The 22,501-nt window shown below is 40.5% G+C and overlaps 1 protein-coding gene across 1 annotated transcript in view; it reads left to right on the forward strand.

Annotated features, from left to right (window-relative positions):
• Window positions 1-22,501, forward strand: part of CACNA1C (calcium channel, voltage-dependent, L type, alpha 1C subunit) — a 414,681-nt gene that overhangs the window by 305,723 nt on the left and 86,457 nt on the right. The window contains exons 10-18 of the mRNA XM_009995208.1: window positions 1,289-1,315; window positions 3,433-3,593; window positions 4,415-4,640; window positions 10,845-11,052; window positions 11,864-11,984; window positions 14,099-14,213; window positions 15,325-15,445; window positions 15,573-15,642; window positions 21,848-21,980. Coding sequence (XP_009993510.1) covers window positions 1,289-1,315; window positions 3,433-3,593; window positions 4,415-4,640; window positions 10,845-11,052; window positions 11,864-11,984; window positions 14,099-14,213; window positions 15,325-15,445; window positions 15,573-15,642; window positions 21,848-21,980 — 1,182 coding nt within the window. The remainder of the gene's footprint in view (window positions 1-1,288; window positions 1,316-3,432; window positions 3,594-4,414; window positions 4,641-10,844; window positions 11,053-11,863; window positions 11,985-14,098; window positions 14,214-15,324; window positions 15,446-15,572; window positions 15,643-21,847; window positions 21,981-22,501) is intronic.

A 22,501-nucleotide genomic window follows, 5' to 3' on the forward strand; every position in this document is an offset into this window, starting at 1 on the left:
CTTGGACCATCTGCTGTTGAAATGTTCCTATCACAAAAATCTCTTCCACATATGGAACTGACCCATCACCACTTGCTTGTCAGTGACTGATGTCCTCAAACAGGAACATGACCATTATTAAGACTGCTACAGAAAGTACTGTTAGATGCTTTGAGCATTACTTTGTCCCATGTCTACTAACTGTGAATCCATTTTTAAGCCAATATTGTAAGACCTTTGCTGACCGTTGTCAACAATGAATCACTTTCCTATCATAGAGGGAACCTTAAGAAATGCTTCAATCCAGCAGAAATATCTTGCTCATACTCATGCCCCAGATTCTCATTTCTTCTGTTATTGGTAGGGGATCATGCAGCTACCTAAATCAACTGACTCATGTCATTGCATCCACATACCTTAATTTCTCTCTTTGCCCCATTATGCATGTACTAAAAGTCAGCCAAAGAGTTCAAAGGCCTCATAGGATGTGTCATGCAGAGCAAGGCAGGGGCTAGGACTGAGGTCTGTCCCCAGCTTTGCCTATCAGTTCTCATAAAAAGCCCATGAGATTATTTGAGTAAATAAATCCATGTGCATGGAATTAGATATTTAAACACATTCATAGTGGGAACACGGTCAAATTTTCAGGAATGCTTGATTCCCAAAATTTCATTCATAGCAACAGAATCTGCTATTGTTCAGACCATTTTGAATTCAAAGCAATTTACACAGATAACAAAGACAAACAAGTGTTAGTATCTAAGTTTGAAAATATCCACCATGCACTGTTTTTCCCTCAATTGCTGGGAAAAAAAAAAAAAAAAAAGCGCATTATTTTCCCTTATTTTCCCTAGGCTTTTATAATGTGCTTATATATCCTGAAGTGACAGGTGATGTGTGAAAGCAACAAGTCTGTCTGTATAAAGACATAAATATTTGAATACAAGAAAAAAACCCTAGTGACTAAAAGAAAAAAGATGCATACTTGAAAAATGAATTTGGTAGCAGATACAGAATATCTCTAGCATTAGGACAGGTTTTTACCCAAGAAAAAAGCTAGTTCATTGATGTCTGTAGGTGGTAGAATCCCATCATGGCATGACTCCTGCTTCATGACTCCCACTAAAAATCAGGATTTGTGTATCAGGGAATTCTAGCCCTGCCCAGTGCCTGCATTGACTTACACAGGATTTAAGAGGAAAACAGTATCTATTTTGATTGAGCTTAACTTTGTTTCTGTTGCTATTTTCATAAAAGCCTGGGACATATGGGACAGCTTCAGAATTTAATGGCAATTTTTATCTTTCAGGCATCGGATCTCAAAATCAAAGTTTAGGTAAGTAAAACAGACTTTTGCTTTTCCTCCTTTCCACCAATTTTGTTTGGTGATTTACTCCTGCATCTGTGGGACACAGTGGTGATTCTAGGAGATACTGCTAAAGTTGTCTGATTTTAGTCAGTCTTCTATCAAAAATCAAGATCCTTCTTCTAAGCTTCATACTGAAGTAAGGCACAGGAACTACTGACAGTATTTCACTCACAAGTACCTATCTGATTGCTACCTACATATCTCAAGCTATAAAATATAAAAGCAGAAGAAAAAAATGGTTCAACCACATAATTATTCTACATCCATCAACATCAACCCTGTCAGCTCAAGGTTCTTTTTCCTACACTTTGTTGCACTACTCTGCTTTGCTTGATTTTGCTTGATCTTTCGACTCATGAGGTTTGCATCTTACTTGTGAAATGCTTCCTTTCACTGTGGGACATGTGGAGTTTTTCTGATGGTATTTGTTTTTCTGTTGACTTAAAGTTTTTGCAAATGGGAAGCAGTCCCCTTGTGGTAATTTGTGGGGTTTGATTGGAAAAGCTGACTGAATTAATAGAACTTGGTTGTTGAGGTTCCAGTCAATTTCTACCTCTCCAGTGGGAGCCCAGCTGCCTCCATAAGTCTGTTTTCAAAGTCAGTTTTATGGAAAACTAAATTAATTTTCAGAATAACTGGGAAAAGTGAGCAACTCTGTCCTTCCTAAATAATGAACAATAATGTGAATTCAGGAATGCACATATGCTTACATAGTGTCTATATGCTTCCCTGTGCAAAGACTTGCATACATGATCACATTCCTACAATCTGTGGATTTATTTGTATGTAGGTGAAGGCACAAAAGAACACTTGTATAATTACATTGTCATGGGCATGCACATTTGTGCACAAGTGCACACAAAAGTGTGTGGGATTGCTAATGATTGAACAACAACAGGGATGCCTAGATTTGTGTCCATTTTAAAAGCTGAGAAGATAATGTCTCAAATCCACTGCAAAACACACAACCCTTATTAAACATTTGTGCTAGCTAGACTGGGTGCCTTTATAAAGTGCATAGCTAAAAGAGCTGGGATTTGATTACCTGTTAAAATGTTGTTGCAAAAAATTTTTGGCCAGTGTGCCAAGTTGCCATTGCCTGGCTTTAGTTTATACAGATGCTGAACCCTGGCCTCAAGCATGACCATAGTTCATCACTGGAAATAATGCATAAGGGAAGACTGGCCAAGAAAATTTCTTTCTTCCTGTAATGTTGCCTATGTGTGTGCCTCTTTAGACACACACACACACATGCGCACACACACACACACACACATATATGTATATGATATCTATATAAAACTATTAGATTTATTATATAGTGGCAAGTGTTGCCTGGAAACTGGTTGCTATGCAAGTTAAATTCTGAAGAGTAGGAGGTGTGTAATTATCTTTAAATATCTTCTGTGGTTAGTAATTACCCTCAGAAATCAGTGACACAAGGGAATGTGTTCAAGGCAAGTTTTAAAAGGTCTGTTGATTAGCAAATGGTATCTGTAGTTCTAGGCATGAAGGTGAGATGTTGAGGTCCCCCAATTTTTTTTTCTATTCAGAGTTAGCCCTTTTATTTACCTTAATCCTGAACATTGCTGAATGTTGGAAACATTCCATGGCTTTTATTTGACCTCATCTCTCCAAGAACTTAATCCACAGGTCTATGGTATATAGTGATATAACAGGTGTCTTGTCATTGCGCTATTCTGAGCCTGGGCAAGGTCACATTGGAGGCCATAAGCATAAAAATACAAAAATAAGGATTATTTTTGTGGGAACTGGGCTAAAAAAACCTCTCAGGGTAGATGCAATGGATGTCTTAATCTGATTAAGACATTGCTTGAAGAGGTTTATTTACCCCTAAATGTTGCAAATTGGTTTAGGACTAACTTCATCCCAATAGCTGAAGAAAGTATGATCACAACTGTCGACTCAGATGAGAATCAGTGAATATCTCTCAGGGTGAACTTTAAAGTTATTCTCAACCACTCTTGAACAATAAATCAAGAGTAGAGTCTCTCTTGACAGAGATTTGCAATAGCCTGGGGATCCCTATCTGAAAAGAACTGTTCCTTTTCCAATTTTCCAAGTCGCTACTGGCGCCGATGGAATCGATTCTGCAGAAGAAAGTGCCGTGCTGCTGTCAAGTCCAATGTTTTCTACTGGTTGGTGATCTTCCTTGTGTTTCTCAACACCCTTACCATTGCCTCTGAACACTACAACCAGCCAGACTGGCTCACAGAGGTCCAAGGTGAGAAGAGGATGATTTGTGTTCTGTTTTTTATGGTCAGTGTTAAGAAAGGGGGCCGAGAAGGGAGCTGATGCAGAAAATGTAAAAGGAGCATATACAGGTGCAAATAGTCCTCTGTCTGTTGATGATCTTAAACAATACAACAAAATACCTGCCTACAGTGGAAGAAACTTAAGTTCCTTGTTTCCAGCCAATGCAGCGTTCCACTGGGTGTAAGTGAAATCGGGAGCTTATGCTAAATATATATTTGCAGCAATTGGATTTTCAGTTTATGGATAGCTACTGGGAACCACAGGTTCTCCACAGTTTTCCCTGAAACAGCATTTATGATAAATTCTAGTTACCAGGGAGGCGAGGAAAGAAGAGTGATTCGTAAAGTTCTTCTGCCTGCAGAACAGTTGAATCCTCACTGGAGGTGAGAGCAGCTGAAAAGCTTAATTAAGCAACAGTAGGTAGCACAGCAGCTCTTCTATTCCCACTCTCATCTGTAGATGACAAGTGTGATGGGAGGTTGTGCACAGGAAGGCATGTCCCTGGCATGGAGGTTGTGTGATTGTGTAATACATTGCAGCTGTATGTACAATACATAAGAATCTCTGTAAGCATCTTTGTAAAGCATTTCTCTGGATGAGCTGCCCACACTTTTGAAGTCCATTCTTTATGCCAAGCTTATATGAAGTTAACCTCCCAGACTGATCCCAGAAGGCTTACAGGGTTCATGGTTCGCTGTGATGAACTTTTGACTAAGTTTCATTAATCTGTTTCTGGTTTTGTTCTTTTCTTTCTTTTTGTTTTTGTTGTTTGTTTGTTTTTTTCATGAGACACTGCCAATAAGGTGCTGCTAGCTCTTTTCACGGCTGAGATGCTGCTGAAGATGTACAGTCTTGGTCTCCAGGCCTACTTTGTATCCCTCTTCAACCGCTTTGACTGTTTCATCGTGTGTGGAGGAATCCTGGAAACAATTCTGGTTGAGACTAAGATCATGTCACCACTGGGCATTTCTGTGTTGAGATGTGTTCGACTACTAAGAATATTTAAAATCACAAGGTACTTCTGTGCTTCTTTGGGAATGAAGGAGGGCTGCCGCTCAGTGCACAACATATATAGGCATAAGTCACTCATACCCCTCTTCTTTTCACTTTTTCTACCACTAACGGGTAGTGAGAGTGCTAGGTTGATAGTCCTCATCTTCTGAAGTCTGGGGCAGAAAGGGGAGGGCTGTACAGACTGGATATCCCTGATGTGAGTGGTCAGGATTGGTAAGGAATCTGGTGCAGGAGGCTGAAGACAATTGATGCAATGCAGATTTTTAAACTGAAATCTGGAAGGATAACGTGAGCTGAGCTGGGGCTCTTACGTTTCCATGCAAAAGACAAAGTGAAAACAAAACTACAGATAGCTTGTGACCTTTTCTATTGCTTTATGTTGACAGAAAGGGGCCTGAAAGACTACTTTGTGCCAAAACAACATTCAGCTAAGGAACCCATGCCAGCTCCAGTAGACTCAACAGTGTCTCTAATGGGAGATAGTGTCAACATTAGCAGCTATAGGCAAAGGATGTTGCCAGCCCTTCTCCTTCAAAGGAGTCCAGCATGTAGCATTAGCTTTATGAAGAAGCCACACTTTTCTAGACTCCAGTGTCCTCTCTTTTTCCTTTTCCTTCTTTCTCCTCTCCCTCTGCATAAAGGCACAGTGGTGTCTATAAAACAGTCTCTGCTTCCTGCAGTTGGGTACTTCCCCAGCTTGGTTTGGCAGGAGTTTTTCAGCTTGAGTGGAGGTTTTATGAGAGATCAGCTCTCAACTTACCCAGATGAGAGCTCTTGGAACAAATCTATCCAAGTGCTAACCCAAAGTAGCATGGGGCCTGCCTTTTCCTTGTAGGCATCAGTCGGCACCTTATAAAAAGCTGGACTGGGGTGGTGAAAAGGTACCTTTTCTGCAAGCTCCTCCATGAGATTGTCTCTATAATTGCTACATACTCCCCCAAAGGAAATTTCTGATGAATTTGAGACAAAAAAACACAGCACATGAGAAAAACACGACAAGAACTGGAAGACAGTCAAGATGGCAGAGCTGTGAGGCAGAAAAAATCAACAGGCTTGGACTTGTGCACCATACAAGATTTAACCTGAAAACTTCTGAGCCTCAACTCTCTTTCAGGGTGGATGGTTTTGAGGGTCAGATAGCAGAGTCAGAAAATCAGTTCACAGTCTTGAAGAGTGAGACCAAAGCAAGCATACAATTACTAAAAAAGAAGAAAATGCAGGTCTGCTTAGATGTGTGATCATAGAAGAGAGAAAACTGTTCCAGGAAATAAGAGTTTCCAGCAAGAAAGACATCTTTACCCTTTCAGAAATAGTGGGGATCTCTGGTCTGGTGACTGTTTTTCCTGGATGTCTGGGTCTGAAAGCTATCATCACTGAGTCCCAGGCCTGGTTTCTGAGGAAACCAGTAGCTGTTTGAGGCATTGGGTAACCAGATACAGCCAGGGCAATATACCAATAGCTATAAAAGCATGGCTTCAACATAGCATCCTGGAGAGGTCTTTGTTTTTCAAGACATTTCTCCACTCCTACATAAAATATATAATCTAGCTAAGAGAAAACTTTAATAGAAAGGCAATAAAAGAATATCATTAATACTTTTGGAAGCTTGAGCTATTGGAGTACTCAAATATTTGTAAAGCTTCTGGCAGAGATGTAATAGTGAAACCAACCAGCAGCAGGACAAGTTATATTTACCTTCATCCTGCAGCAAAACTAAAAGACAGTTTTGCATGGAAGCAAATGTTACCTGGAATAAGTCTCCTGCAACTTACACAGGGGTCTATGTGCAAAGCACAGAGCTGAGGAATAACTCATAATGAATAATGTATTAATCAGATTTAGCCTTCTTTCCTGTTCCTAAAATATTGGCAAGTAGGTTGCAGTAGTCTCAGATGTAAATGTGGTTTTTAATGATACATAATTTTCTTCATAATTTTTCCCCTCTGTGGGTGAAGTTCACCCTCATGCAGAAGGCCCTAACACAAGCCTCCAAAGCAGTATTTTAGGCCCACTCACGTCTTACTGAAGGAGAAAATATTCTGGCGTTAAAGCAAAACTTTTACGTCTGATGTTCTCCAGAAATATACAGTATTTTCTGTTATTCACTCAGCTCTAAATACAATGATGATTTATTGACCACATTATCAATAATGGTAGAAAACACCCCCAGAGTACAATGATAATACAGAAAGATACAATCCTGGAAAGCTGGGAAGGGGGAGGAGAGATGCAGGTGTAATATTTTATGTCAAATATGTATTAATGAGCAGTGACATTAGGACATACACTGGAGATGGAAATAGTGATAATCGAGGGGATTAAAAAGGCACAAAGCAGGAAAACTACTCTGATGAGAGTATATCAGTAGGTAGCTTAATCTTTATATTTTTGTATGGGTTTTCCATGGTAAACATGAAGCACAAACTAATTCAGGGTGCATCAAGATGATACACTTCTAGGAAAAACACAGATAAAGCTCCCTAACATGACAGAAACAAATAAATACACAATCAGATGAACAATGGATCATTTTAGAACCCACATTTAGAATTTCAAAAGCAAATACTTCTTCCAAAATTATAAATAGTCTTCAGAATTCTTTAGTTTTGTACATTAGATGAGCAGACAATATAATCTCTTTGGGTTATTCTCCCTGATTTTCACAGAGCTGTACAGAAAATCTTCCTTTCTTATAAGACAAATTATTTTCTCTTTATAAATAGCCCTTTACTCTTTTATAAATTCCTATATTTAGTGCTTTATACTTAAAAATAAACGGATTTGTTTGCAAAAGCATACTGAAATTTGGTACTTTATACCTATGTCTTGCTACTAGATATGTCACTGTTAACCAGAGAGGAGACATGGGGCACCTTTTTTTTTGTTCCTGCTTTCAAAGTGGTTTGATATTGGACATATAATGTGGGAAGTTTTCCTACAATGAAACTGCCAGCTGTTGCTACTGTTTCAAGCTCAGCATCTGTGCTTGCTAGTACAGTGGCATGTAATGGAGAAGAGAGGGAAGAGAATAAAATAATACATTAAGTTATAATCCAGTTCTACAACTGACTTTTGTGTGAGATGTTGAACAAATCATTTAACTTCTCTGCATCATCTCTGCATTTTGAAACAGGGATCATAATCACATCCTACACACTGGGGTTTTGCAATGCCTCATCACTGGCATCCTCAAGGGTCTGAGGTCTGCAAATGGGAGATGTCAAGAAGCACATTCATTTGTGTGTGTGTATATACATGCATACATACATATATAGTAATTCCCTAAGTCTGAGGAAGCAGCAGTGCTTCATCTCATACCTCCCACTCCAAAACCTCTGATTCTATCCAGCAGTTCCATGAGATTTATTGTAACTGGTTTTTCTTTGTAGTATATTAACCAAAGAGGGCGAAGTACTGTGGGACTTTTTCTTTGCTTGGGCTTCATCCATTCCTGTCTTAAAAGCCTTGTGTTTCATTGAGTAACCCCAGATGTCACTGAGGGGGTGTTCTTGTTATTTCTGCAGCCACCTAATGTGACAGATGGTAACCTCAGCTCAGGCGTCTAGGACAATAAGATAAGAAAATTGTGATTTTCACATCACAGTCAAGTCAAACCTCTCTTTTCCTTTTCCCTTTTTCTCTCTCTTTTTTTTTTTTTTTTTCTTTTTGCTGATAGGTTTGTTTATTTTTCTAAAGATGCTGTGTTTCTAGCTAGCACTCAGTGCACAGATAAAACAACACCCATCTTATCACCAGGTCATCTTAGTTAATTGCCTTAAGTTTGATAGTTACATAAGAAACTGAATCTCAGGTATTGAGCCATTTGTAAGAAATACAGAGCTGATAAAAGTCTGTGCAGTTGTGCTTTGAGATAGCAAGGCATTAAAGCTTTAAGTCACTGAGACTATTCAGATGGGTAATAACTCTACTGTATGTGTCTTAAGGGCACTGCGAGAAAGATCTAGAAAATGTGTCCTGACTGACATTGGAAGGCTTGCAGAGATATTCTGGACCACAGCAGTTTCTGGTTTAAGGACGCTGAAGTCAGTCAAGTTTCATCAGAAATTAATTTTCCTTCTTTCCATACCTCCCAAAGTGAAAGTGTGTGAGCTGTAAGGATAAATGCCAATAGAGCAGGCTGTTACATTGCACATTCAGTGTGGACATTTGGTGGCACTGAGCCCACAGCTTCCATGCCCTTACCTTTGCTCTGCAGTTTTTCATTGTTCATCTCTTTCACTGCAGTTAAACTTTAAAGCATTCCAGTTTTCTCTGAAGTGCTGAGCTGGAAGGAAAACATCACAGTTCTCTTTGAAGCTCAGCCCTTGGAGATAAACCAGTTGCTGAGCTTCAGAGAATATGGTGGTGTCCCTCTGCAGATCAGGTTGCTAACCTTCATAAAGTGATTGGACTGCTCAATCATTCCTATTTTCCATGGGATAAGGAAACTTTTCTTTTTATGCTGACATTTAAAAAACATTAATTTAACTGGGAATTTAAGAACCTTGTTCTCTAATGGCTACACTGCCTTCAGAACAGTATGTTGAAGGAGCAGGCTTCTTCAGAGGAGCAAGAGCACTAGACCAGTCTGTCATTCTTCTCAAGTGGAACTTCTGTCTCTGAGGAAAATAAGTCTAGAAATTCAAAATACTCTAAGGAAAGAAAATTTCACTGTTACAGGCTTTGGGAGAAAGAAGTGGAAGATTTTTACTACGTTGGGATCTCAAAGCATAGTGGTAGGCCACAAGAGATGATGCTAGAAGGAAAACTTAGAGATTGCAGGTAAACATTGTAGGCTTGCTGACCTGTGAAAGCTGTTGAAGCTTGCTAGTAATGTGTGTTCAAAATTAGGTGATTGGAAGATGACAGCTACGCTTCTGCCCTGTCTAAAAGCTCTATCAGTCTCAAACGCATCTAAAAGAGCAGTGGCCATGACCAACTAAACAGTAAATTAGGAGTGGTTGAGCAGTTACAAGACCAAAGTGAAAGCTGACTCATGGGCAGTGTGGTGGGTTCTTCAGAAAAACACATCCCTCTTCTAACACGTGGCTACCGTGCAAGCTGGCAAAGAATGCAAGCCAACTGACATGCTGCAGCAGAAAATGCTGCTCACATCTCTTTGAACCCTTAAGTGGGACCATGAGGTCAAGAAGATCCTTTCTCTGCATCATGCATTAGTCTGATCTGGGCACCAGCATGAATATGCTGGGAGAGCAAGTCTTAGCTATTCTGTCCCTTGAATGGTAGTTATTCTAAAAGCAGAAGTCTGAATTTTCTGTCATTTTGTGTGAGGTCACAAGCAATTTGTCCTTTTCTCAGTAACTGGTCTAAGTGGACTTCAGCTTAGTCATATCCAAGAAATTTATATCAGCCTCAGAAAACATAAGAAACATCTGTTGATTTTTGGTGATTTTCATCAGCTGGTGAGTGGGTGTACTGAGTATACTGGAAATATCTTACCCAGCTCTATTTGAAGCTAGCTCTAAGCCCTTCCAAAATGTTCTGCAGTCTGTCCAAGGAAGTGTAGTGGGTTTGATACCAAAAAGCACAGTGGTGGTGGTGTGTTCTTCCAAGAGCAAAGGAAATGCTGGACTTTACAAATGTAGTTTCTTATAGGACCCATATAAAACAATCATCAGTGGGTGTGTAGGACCTTTAACATCTGGCTCATTCCTCTCAGTCCCAGAAAGTGTGGCATGTCTATCTGTGAGTGAGCCCAAGCACATACTCACACACACCAGATTTTGGACAAGTTTGTATTTGCATCCAAACTCTTTCTCCATCTGCTCTTGTTAGTACTTACAGGCCATTCTCTGGAGTGAGGGATTCTGGCTGCCATAACATCTGTGAGTGTTGTAATGAGGTTGGTTAGAATGTAACTCACTGAAGCAGCAAGAACTAGTCACTGTATATTGATAAAAGATTCGCAGAGCCTTAGATGGAGAGTGCTGCAATAATCTTCTGGGTGTGCATAGGGGGTGGGGGATGGAGGGAATTGTGTATGTACACGTGTGGTAGTAAAATCACTCATTAGCTGCAGTAGGTCTCATTATCTTAGGGAAGCACATTGATGATTCACTGCTTAACAGGGTGTTTGGAAATGCCTGCTTATATAAAGAAGACAGACTGAACCAATATCCTGTGCAGTCCATGAGTACCTGTCTTGGTTTGAAGTAATTTTAACTGTCTCTATTTTCTGTTCCAGATACTGGAATTCCCTGAGTAACCTTGTGGCTTCACTGCTGAATTCAGTCCGCTCCATTGCCTCCTTGTTGCTGCTTCTCTTCCTCTTTATTATCATCTTCTCACTCCTGGGGATGCAGCTCTTTGGGGGCAAATTTAACTTTGATGAGATGCAGACCAGGAGGAGTACATTTGACAACTTCCCCCAGTCCCTCCTCACTGTGTTTCAGGTAAGGGCAAGAGTGGTCCCAATGGGGCCAATACATTGTGTTTACATGGGTGAGACAGAGAGCAGGTTCTGCACCCTTCCCTGCAGCTGGGCAGTCCCTGAGGCTGGACATCAGCCTAAGAGCTCCAGGAGCAAGGTGCCATGCTGTGCTGCCAGCACAGGTGTATTCCCTCCCAAAGTGGCAAACCAAAGCCAAAGCCCCTGTATGTAGTAAGGCCACCAGGTCTCAGCAGGTTAGGACAAGAGAATGGCCATTGTCATCTCCCAGGGCAGCACCTGCATGCCAAAGCCCAAGCCTGCAGCTGTCCTCCCGCCCCTCACAGTACTGGGGAACAAATACCTGCTCACAGCACCAGAGAAGTAATCAAATGGCCTTTAAGCTGGCTGCAGTTTTGGGATTGGTCAGCCAAGGTGAAGGGAAGTGGCAGAGAAGGCTGTGCTGAGGCCTGTCTTCAGTACTAGGGGTTGTGCAGCCTGTCTGAAACAGCAGGCACATGGAGGGAAATGCCTGCGAGAGGTGGGGACAGTTGAACAGAATTGTCTGGGACAGCCATTTGGCTTCAGCCATCCTCTTCAAGTGGACACTTCATTATTATTTTCACACTTTGAGCGCAGTCCCTCTTTGCATTCTCTCTGTCTGGGGGAAGGAGGGCGTTACTTATTTTCTAGATGGACACAGCCAGAGTGTCCAGCCATCCTGGGGGAGGGGTTGTTCTCTAGGATAGGAGAGATCTTTGTTATGTTAATGGGGTTTTCAAATTCTCTGTGTGGTCTAACACTGTATCCCTTATTGGTGGGAATGTGTCATTTAGATCCTGACTGGGGAGGACTGGAATTCGGTGATGTATGATGGGATCATGGCTTATGGCGGCCCCTCTTTTCCAGGAATGTTGGTCTGTATTTACTTCATCATCCTCTTCATTTGTGGAAACTGTATCCTTTCATGCTAGTCTTTCTCCAAGTGGGGCTGAATCTAAAGTTACCCTTTACTGCTTTGTTATGTCAGAAAATAATGAATTTCATACCTAACATTTTTACCTTTTCCCTAGGTCTGAATTTTGGCTTTGCACTGACAAAAGTTAAACAAGTTTGTTTAATTTTAGCTAGTACTAAGTCTTCAGGCACATAAACAGTTGTACGAGCCAGGTACGTGCCAGCTCTGTATGCTAGCTTTTATTGAGTATCTGTACATGTTTAGTGTTTTTATTTTTCATTCCTCTTAATTCTCTCATATGTTTTCTTTCCTGTCTTCTCCAGAAACTAATGTCTCTATGTGCCTACTGTACTTACTGCATATTTTTGTTTTAATTGCCTTTTCAGTACTATATTCCGTGTGCCTTCATCCAAGTCTTATGTGGAATAAAAATATGTATAATCTGCAATATGCTATATACAAATGCTGTAATAAGGAGTAACATATGTTTGACATAATTGATATATGTGAGATCATATATTAATTCATGTATAAACTAACAGGAATTGTGTTTCATTTCAGTTACTGCAATCTGTGTGTTCTTTAAACAGAAAACCCTGTGCTCAGTTATCTTCCAGTCTGTGCTGGTGTTAGTAACTTCAGCTCTCTCTGGCTTCAAGGTGAAGTGAGGGCACTGTGCATATCCCAGGAGGTACAAGGCATATTGCATTGCTAGGCTGTGAGTGTCTTTCACAGGAATTTGCATATAACATAGATCTGTGGTTCTGTTCTGTATCTCAGTTTGCTCCAAATTTGTTCATGTTTAGTTTCTGCTTCCCTGAATGGGAATGAATGGCCCTCCTGTGTCAGAGGTGACATTTCTTTTTATACTGACTCTTCCATAAAGCTGCCCTGTAGTCTCAGCCCAGCTCTTCTGGCCTTTCCTCATAATTCAGATCTCTCAAACCCTGTTATCTGACATTTTGGTTGACCTGCATGCCCTCTCTTCAAAGTGAAATGGTGCAATTCCACTTATCTGAAGGTCGAGGAAGGCAGTCTGCCTGACAGCTTAAAAAAACCCTACAATTTGGATCTCCTTGTGAACTGCAGAGGAAAATGTGAGCCAGCTCTACATGTTGGCTGACTTTGGAGCCATTAGACCTTGGAGCAGAAACAGGGGAGTGGCTTTATTTCCAGACTAAGCCTTGAACTGGGGTTTACTTAAAAGTTATGATGGTGTAATAAGACCCACTGTCACAAAATTTATAGAAGAATCTTAGAATCATAGGGGCTGGAAGGGATCTCTGAAGATCATCAAGTCCAACTCCCCTGCTGCAGCAGGAACACCTAGGGCAGGTCACAGAGGAACACATCCAGATGGGTCTTGAAGTCTCCAGAGAAGGAGACTCCAAAATATCCTTGGGCAGCCTGATCCAGTGCTCTGTCAGAAGCTGATGTTCAGATTTGTAACATAAGATCTGAATACTGACCAGCAAGACAAGTAAACAGTTGTAACTCCTTTCCCATCGGATACTATGTGGACATGACAGGCTGTGCATGGACTCTCTGCTAGGAGATGGCAGAGTTGTCAGCTCAACTCTTCAATGCCCAGGGTAAATGAATGGGTTTTGGTTGTCTCAGAAATACTAATGAGGGGGCTGTGCTCGCTGTCGATAAAATCCACTCATGTCTGAGAGAATTCCTACAGTGACGTTGCTCAACTCAATACTTAGGTGAAAACAGAAAAGTCCACGTGCTTTACGATTTGAGGGTCTCTAATAGGAGTGCTTTAATAAAAAGCATTCAGCATTCCCTTTATCTTCAGTGAGATTTGTTGCATGAAGCAAGACCCATTTGGGAAATCAGAAACTGAAATTAAGTCTGGAATTAGATGTTATATATCAGTTGTTTTGTTGTGAAATTTTGGAAACCCCGCAGAGTGTGTTAGCTGTTTGAATGGAAGATGTAGATTTATGCATACTGTATATGCACATTCTGAACACTTGTGTGAAAGAGAAGTTTGGAAAATACAAGAGATATGATGACAGGTTGCTAAAAAAATTTAATTTAGAAACCTTTGGCATAATGTTGTTCTGCAGTTTTCAAAGCCCATTTTCTTTAAGCAAACAAACAGATATTCTGCTGAATGTATTTTTGGCCATTGCTGTGGACAACCTTGCTGATGCTGAGAGTTTAACATCTGCACAGAAAGAAGAGGAAGAGGAAAAAGAAAGGAAAAAGCTAGCTAGGTAAAACCATTTGCATACACATACCTACACTCATATGCATGCCTTCCTAGGGGTATAATCACACACATAATGCACATATATGTGTGCAAGTAAGTATGTGTATATGTAACATATAGGTATAACTTTTCTGTGGGTGTATGTAGATTACATATATGTGATTAATATAATTATGTATGGAATTATGTAAATACAAACTTTTATGTAAAATATTTCAAACTAAAGGAAAAGAAGGTGTAATGAGCTGGGTGTCCCCACAGTTGCAATGATGCGAGCAGAGGAGAAGTCTGAGTGACTAATACATTTTCAGGGTATCAGCAGAGAATGAGTGTGAAACAATCCCATTTGAATCTCCCTGCTACCTTCTGATGGCTTGGAATCACAAGGCATATTTTCAGATTGTTGTTCCCCTGACACAAGATTCAGCAGCTTCCTTCTCTTTTGATGCCACATACTGTTCTTCTCTTGCCACTCTTTTAGTGTTTCTGCAGAGTCTTAGGAGGCACAAGCTGGATATAGGGCTTCTCTGTCATTCCAGCTGCCAACAGTGGAGAAGCCTTGCCTTAATGTTATTTCTGTTCACTATCTTCCAGACTGCTTGAAGGGGATCTCTTGTGCAGATCTTTCTGTTTCATCCTGCATGCCAGTTAGCAGGTCTCCCTGGCTCTGGGAGTGCAGTGAGGGGCAAAACTTTTGTAGGTAACCTAGTGGAAGGGCACAAGGCAATGCTTTGACAATGGTTCAACAATGGTTCATGCCTTTGCCATTGAGTTGACAAAGAAATCTCTACTGATGGACCTAGAACATGCATGTGCACAAACACACAGGCACATATATCCCCATATGTGCATGCACAATCACCCACTCACACACAAACACGTGTCATTGAGAAAGCTATAAAATAAAAGATGTTACATGGAATTAGACCAGAGTCTCTGCCTTTGCCTTCAGATGAGGACAAGGTGAAGCTGCTGGTATGTAAGCTGGACTCAGAATGGAGGTGCCAGCCAGCTGATCATTCTCATGGTGTGTGCTGTACTACATGAAGTTCCTGAAATGGAAACAGCTTTTCACCTCTTGTAACTCTTTGCTTTTTATCTTGTGAAATTATTAGGACTGCTAGTCCTGAAAAGAAACAGGAGATAGAAAAAACAGCTGTGGAGGAGGAGACAAAGGAGGAGAAAATTGAGCTGAAATCAATCACTGCTGATGGAGAATCCCCCCCTGCTACCAAGGTAAGGTCTGCTGCCAGCCAGCTCTGTCTTTGTAGTGATAGCATGAACAGCTCAGGTTTCTGAAAAACTGAAAACCCTCTGCCTTGTCTGATAAAGCTTTTGCCTCTTCTCCTTCCATTTCTGTCAGATCAACATGGATGATTATCAGCCCAATGAAAATGAAGAAAAGAGCCCATATCCCCCAACAGAAGGACCAGGTACTTATCTTCTTCCTTGTATTTTGCTGAATCCTTTATTTCAACAAGGAGAAGCTCTAGTTGCTAATGCGTATAAAGCCAGACTGTGGTGGCAGGTGTGCTGAATACGTGGTGTCTCTGCAATGGGACAGGATGATGCACTCACCTGTGTTTGCACAGGCATGAACTTGATTTTTGCAGTCCCTATACTGATTAGTTATATTTTATTTGAATAATATACCAAATGCTGTATATGAAAATATGCATATGTCTTTGTTTTCAGTCTATTTTCTCAGTAGTCAGTGATCAAGGGAGAGCCACAACATATACTCATGAGAGACAAAATGCTGAATGTCTTTTTGCACTTTGAAAATAAATTAAAGAAAGACAGTGTGACTTCTTAATAAAATACATAAGCTCTCACCCAGAATTGGGGGAAAAAAAATAAATCAAGCTAGAGCTTGATTAGGCTAGTTTCCAGGTCAGTTGGACCTAATTAATTTCATCCTCGGATGCTTAAAACATCAATTGAGGATATCTCAGAACTTTGAGCAGTTTTTCTTCAAGAGATCCTGAAAGCTAATGGGACGTGGGGTTGGAGCAGAAGAATTGTAGGCTAGTCAGTTCAACTTCCATTCTTGGAAAAGTGCTGGAACGAATGATAAAACAAACTATATGACTGTAAGATAAGGAGATGACTTGCAGCCAACATACACTTGCCAAGAACAAATCACTTCAAACCACCCTTATTTTCTTCTAAAAGGGGCTGACAAGACTTGTAGACAGAATAAAAGAAGTAGATGTCATTCTCTAGCTTTGCTGAGGCTTCTAACTCTCTCTTAAAACATTTTCATAAGCCGGCTAGAAAAACATGGTCTGGGTTATTGGGGGAGATATTGGTCAAAGCCTTTATGTGGAGAGTAGTGATGGCCCAGGTGAGGTCCCTGAGTGCAGCAGTGACTCAAGGGCCTATCCTGAGTTCAGTTCTGTTCATTGTAATGACCTGAATGATGGAAGATGAGATATGCATATTACATTTGCAGATAACATGAAGCTAGAAAGGATAGGAAATGTGCTGGAGGGCAGCATTAGAATTCAAAGAGCTCTTGAGGAACTGGATAAATGGTCTTAATAAAATTGACAGTGTCAGGCTCTACGTGTAGACAGGAATAAACAGGTCCCAGCTAGTTCAGTAGCAGTTCTTGAGAAAATAATATGAATCTTGTGATCACAAGCTCAACAGCTGCCAACATTTTGCTGTCTTTCAAAAGACAAGCAAGTAGTGAGATTTATCAACGGTGAAAACATGATCCTTTATTCCACTTATGTTTTGGGTTTTTTTTCTAACTGGCCATTGAAAGCTAACCAGAGCAAAGCAATTATTTTATTCTGTTCATCACTGATAAGATCTCAGCTGGGATAACCTGCCTTATTTCAGATGCACTGCTTAGGAAAAATGGGAATGAATTGGAAGGCACCTAGGAGAGCATGGTGACAATAGTGCTAGTAGGAAGCAAGGAGTAAGACTGGAAGAAATGTGGTCATTTGTGCTATGTAAGGCAGCAGAAATCTCTTCATATGCATAGCAAGCTGCTACAGGTAGGAGGGGAATTGTCTCCGTTATGAAGAAGAAACAGATTTAAGATTCACACAAGGGGAGAATTTTCCGTTGTTTAGACTAGAAAAGATTGTGAAGGTGTTTCTGGAAGCCCAGCATCACTGAATGTTCTTAAGAGCAGGTTAGAAACATATCTGGCAGAAAAGGCTTAGATATAGTAATTAGCTGGTTCTGGCTTTGCAGAGGCTTAAACCAGAGGGCCTTGTGTGATCCTTTCCTTCTCTGCCTTTCCATGTTCCTATGACTATGTAGCAGGCTGCAATAGTAATAAAACACATTCTTTTCTATTCCATAATTCCTAATAAATGTCTGATAAAATGTTGATGTGATCAAGTGAAAATGACACAGTTCATTTTAAATAGTTGGACAAGGGCTGAAGACAAGCAAAAATTAAAACTGTTCATGACTTTTGATTTTCAGTACAAAAAATCACCAGATTTGCTATACTTGTATTCATCCATATTTATAGCCCGTTTATCAGGAAGAGGGTGTGGTTCCAACACCGTACAATACTGTTTTAAGACTACCTGGGGCAGATCACTCTCGCTTTAATCTTCCCAGTACCTCTATAGGCACAGGCACTTCCGGGACATGCATCCCTGGATGCTTAGGGACTTGGGGGTCTCTTCAGCGAGAAGCACAAACTAAAACAGCTGTTTCACAGCTGGCTTGGATTTGCAGACTACTATATTGTTTTTCAAGTGAAGGTTCAGCCACCCATATAGCAAATTGAATTCTACTGGTAGAACAGTGTTTCAGTTACCTTCTGAGGACAGCTTAGATATAGTCCAGTGTGTGAACTATATGACAAAAAATACATCTACATTTTGTGTCATGGGCATTTTATCTGCAGCCATGCGTAGGATTAGAGTGCAGAAAATTAAGTAAAAACTTTTCATGCCTGCCTTGGAGTGCCAATCCCTGTTTTACATGCTTCTAAATGGAACCTGAAATTTGACTGGATAATCAGGTTTGATCAGGTTGCCTGTCACCTAAAATATGAGAAATGTGAAGGAACAGCGTCTTGGTTATTTGCCATGGTATAATGTAATTTCTAAACAAGCCTGTTCCCTGAATTGTTTATCAAGGCTTTGTGAACAGTGAAGTTAATTTTTCTCTCTCTAATCTTCTGAAAATCTTAGCTTTTTTTGCTGAAAATTGTCTCTAACCACTCACAAAATTGCCTGGCAGCTTCTTTCAAAGTTCATGGAAGCCAACCATAAGGCTCAGATGTAGTAAAGTTTTGTAAAGCCCTTGTTAGATCAGATTTACCATAGTCATCTATTCCATTTTGTTGTAAAAAGCTCAGAAATACAAAAGTCCTCTCCAGAGCTGATGTGGCATGTCACATCTGCATGGTGTAGTCAGTTCTGGGGAACAAGGCTGCAAGGCTATACTTGCAAGAATTTTCCGATGCCCATATGTATCCCTTTCCAGTTCTCTGTAGCTAGCTGACCAGTCCAGAATCCTGTTGCTCATCGGTGCAGCTGTGCTACAGCAGATGCTGTGCAACCATATACAGCCTGACTGGGAACACCTTTTCCTTGTCCATTTGCATGTGGATCCATTTCAGCTGTGCTTTGAATCAAGCACCCTGTGGTTTCTTAGATGCCATTAGCTGGTTCTGCCTATTTTCTGTTTGTGATTTAAGCTGTTGATGCCTGTGACCTTTCCATGGCTTTGTACTATTCCATCCTCTGAAAACATCCTTCACCCTAACCCCATGCTTAGAAACCATTTGAAATTGTCACTTCACTTGCTTTTCTTTATTCTTTCAACCTTCCTTGCTAAATCTCCTATTGGTTTCCACTGCCTCAACCAGTTTTCTCAGTAAACTCTTCTGACTCTATTTGTTGCACAGTGTTGCTTTCAGCCCCTAGAATAGACTATGTACTTGCGGCTAATTAGATCACCTATTCCCTATGTTGGAGAGAGAGACTCATTCTTCCAGAGATTTGTGTATACTAGGAGGATTACTATGATGTTATGTTTATTTTAGGAAGACAGGGAGCTAGTCTTGCGGTCTAGTACAGAAACAGACAAAGAATTCAGAATGTCAGATGAAGATAAAAGCTTGGAATGATTCATGGGAGGTTGAAGTAAAGCAATGTCCTTATGCAAGAGTTCTGGTTTTTGTAGAGAAAAAAAACAACTCTTCATCATTGAATTTCTCACTGATGCTGCATGATAGCCCATGTGTGCTTATGGCCTCACAACCAAAGGACATCAGCTTTCTAATGAAATGTAATTAAAGATGACAGTCCCAAATTAGAATTTCCTTGAACTTAAGGAGAGTTCAAACCTAGATCTGAACTTGCCAGCTCTGAGTCATGCCTCTTTATGATTTTTTGGCAAGCTTGACTAGAAGGGTCACTTCTTAAAAGCAAAGATACCTTAGGTATAGAAAACAGTCAAAGAACAAGTGTTGGATTGTAGTTGATGTGCTGCCCAGCCCACCTGTGAGAGCCACATTGACCTTTGCTTCTACGAATGCTGGCAACTGTGCAGCACAGTAGTTGATGTGCATGTGCCTTAGCTTAGGTACTGACCTGAGCTGAGGCTGTAATCATGGTATTCTTTGTGTATTTGGGGCTCAGTGTTTCCCTCGACCCTACTTTAAATAAAAAAATATTTAGAACATTATTCTTAATCTATGGCTGAGGAACTGAATATGTTTTCCAGTCTGAAGGTATGTGGTTGCCAGAATCATTACTATATATCTTGCTGTGTGGGAGACAGAGGGAAAAGAGGAGATGAGCAATGACCCTTATGAGTCTTCACTGGGTTGATCCTTCAACTAAGAGTCAGTTTTCCTGAGGCATTGTTCCATACCCCTTTAAAAGTTTTCTTAAGCATCGTCCCAAGTGAAAGAAAAAGAATAATCCAATAGTGAAGGCACAGAACAGGGACTCAGAATATTGGACTTTTATGTAAGAGTGTCAAATATCTCACATGATCATGGGCATCAGTATTCTGGACTGTTAAAAAATAAACAAATTTGCTTACCTTGCTTATTGTCAGCCAACTCTGAAACCTGTAGATAAAACGTGTGAGTGCAAAGTATTGTAATATATAAATATGAGCATTAACGTTAACACCATTTTTACACGTACTATACACAAAAGTAATTCTGAAGGAATGTTTCTTTAACTAATAAAGCCTGTAGAAAGAGTATTATAAAATATATTATAATATAAAAGTGAGCTGTAAAAAAAAATAAAATAGACCAGCTTAAAAAGTTCTTAAGTTAACTTAAAGGTTCTCTGTATATCAGCACAAACATTTTGCAAAAATCTATCAAGTGAATTTGACCTGCACTCTTGCTTCTGGGATTGTAAAGAATCCTATTTGCATGTAGTAACAGCAGGCATTGAATAAGCCACTTTTTTCTTGTCCCTGACACCTAGATTAGAATCTCTGTGGATTCATCTGTTCTTTCTGATGTGTCCATTACCAGAACTTTCTGACACTAGTCTAATTCCATGGACTCAAAATAAACTTTTTAACTAGTTTCCTCCATTGTATTGTCTGGAAGATTAATCAGTTGCATCCAACCTGTCAGGCTCCTTTCTTAAAATATTTTTTTTCCTGCCTTGCTGGTTTAATCAGAGGATTGGAATCTTCAAAACAGCAAAATTCTATCATGTCATTTGCAAAACAGCACCTGACTTCAGCAGGTAGAACAACTCCTCGAAGGTGGAAGACTCTCTTTCACACACCACTTTGCCATCTCTGCATTTTTTTCCTTGAGGGTGCTCACTGATCTGCACAGTGCCTGGAAATCTGCTCCATAGGCATCAAGTTCAAGAGTCTCAGCCTCATTCTCAGCCTTTTCAATCTTCCCCTCACTGAATTATGAAAGGGAGCAATTTCTGATTGGTGTAAATCAAAGTGCTCATAGTCCATACATACAGACACAACTCCAGATGTGGCAGTGGCTCTGTGGAGAGCCTTACAAAGAGGAGAAAAACAGATCTTGATAAACTGGAGGAATGGCCTGAAGAAAATAAGATGCAGTTCAATAAGGATGAGGTCAAAAGGTCACTTTTGGGAATAGGTGCCAGCACAAATGCAGAGGAGGGAGTGACAGGCTAGGGAGGTGTTCCATGGTAAATAATCTGTGCTTTCTGCAAATCAGAAATTAAAGGAAGTGCCTATGAAGGACATGTAAACAGAAAGATGGTATTATAAGATATAAGAAGTGATCCAGCACTCCTCTGCACCAGTAAAACCACAACTGTGTGTTAATCCTGCAGATAAACTGGAGGAAAATAGCAAGAATAATCAGAGACCTAGGGAACATGCCACCTCAGGAAAGACTTGTTTTGCTCTAGGAACCAGAAATCCTCATAGAGGCATAATAATGGTATTTCAGTATGTAAAAGCCTTCGGCAAGAGGAAGGACATTCTTTTTTTTCTATGTCCATAGAAAATAAGAAAATAGAAAATAGATTTAGGCCATAGCAAGAAAGATTCAAGTTAGTCATTTAAAGAAGCTTATTTTGGAGTGAAACAACTGAGAAGACTGTTCTGGGTATATCGTGGATTTGCCGGCATTAATGTGGGTTATATTTTGCATTTAAAAAAAAACGAAAATGCTTCTTGCAGCTGAGGAAGATGAGGAAGAACCCGAGATGCCTGTGGGCCCTCGGCCTCGCCCAATGTCTGAGCTGCACCTCAAGGAGAAGGCTGTGCCCATGCCTGATGCCAGTGCTTTTTTCATCTTCAGTCCTAACAACAGGTATTTAAGAGACTGCTTAGCTGGAAGAAGGAGGCAGAGAAGGTACCCCTTTCACACTGGGCCCCTTAGGTCACGTGGTGCAGAGTTCCCTTCCAGCAGTTCACACCAGAGACTTTCTTTGACCAGTCTCTCATTTAAAGGCACTGGCATGATATCCTTATGAAAGCATGACTATGGGGAGCCCTCTGGCAATATTCAATGGGGGTTCAGGGTTCCTGCAAGGCTGATTGAAGACACAAATAATGAAAACTTCAGAAATAAGGGACATGGAGGCAAATCATTAATTGGAATTCTCCAACATCGTCAGGTCCGAATTGCAAGCCAGCCATCATGCAGTCAGCCAGGTGTGAGATAGGAACTTCCTGTCCTAATGGCTGCTCAAAATCCACTCCCAGTAGGGAGTTTGTGTGTTTCAGCTCATTAGTAAGTGTCAAGAACAAGCATACAAGAAAATGGAGGAGGAGAATGAGAGTCTGGAGCTCTGAGGGGAGGCTGAGAAAAATAATTCTCTCACACTCTTT

This window comes from Chaetura pelagica, unplaced genomic scaffold (genome assembly GCF_000747805.2).
Source record: "Chaetura pelagica isolate M959 unplaced genomic scaffold, ChaPel_1.0 scaffold343, whole genome shotgun sequence".
Lineage (NCBI taxonomy): Eukaryota > Metazoa > Chordata > Aves > Apodiformes > Apodidae > Chaetura > Chaetura pelagica.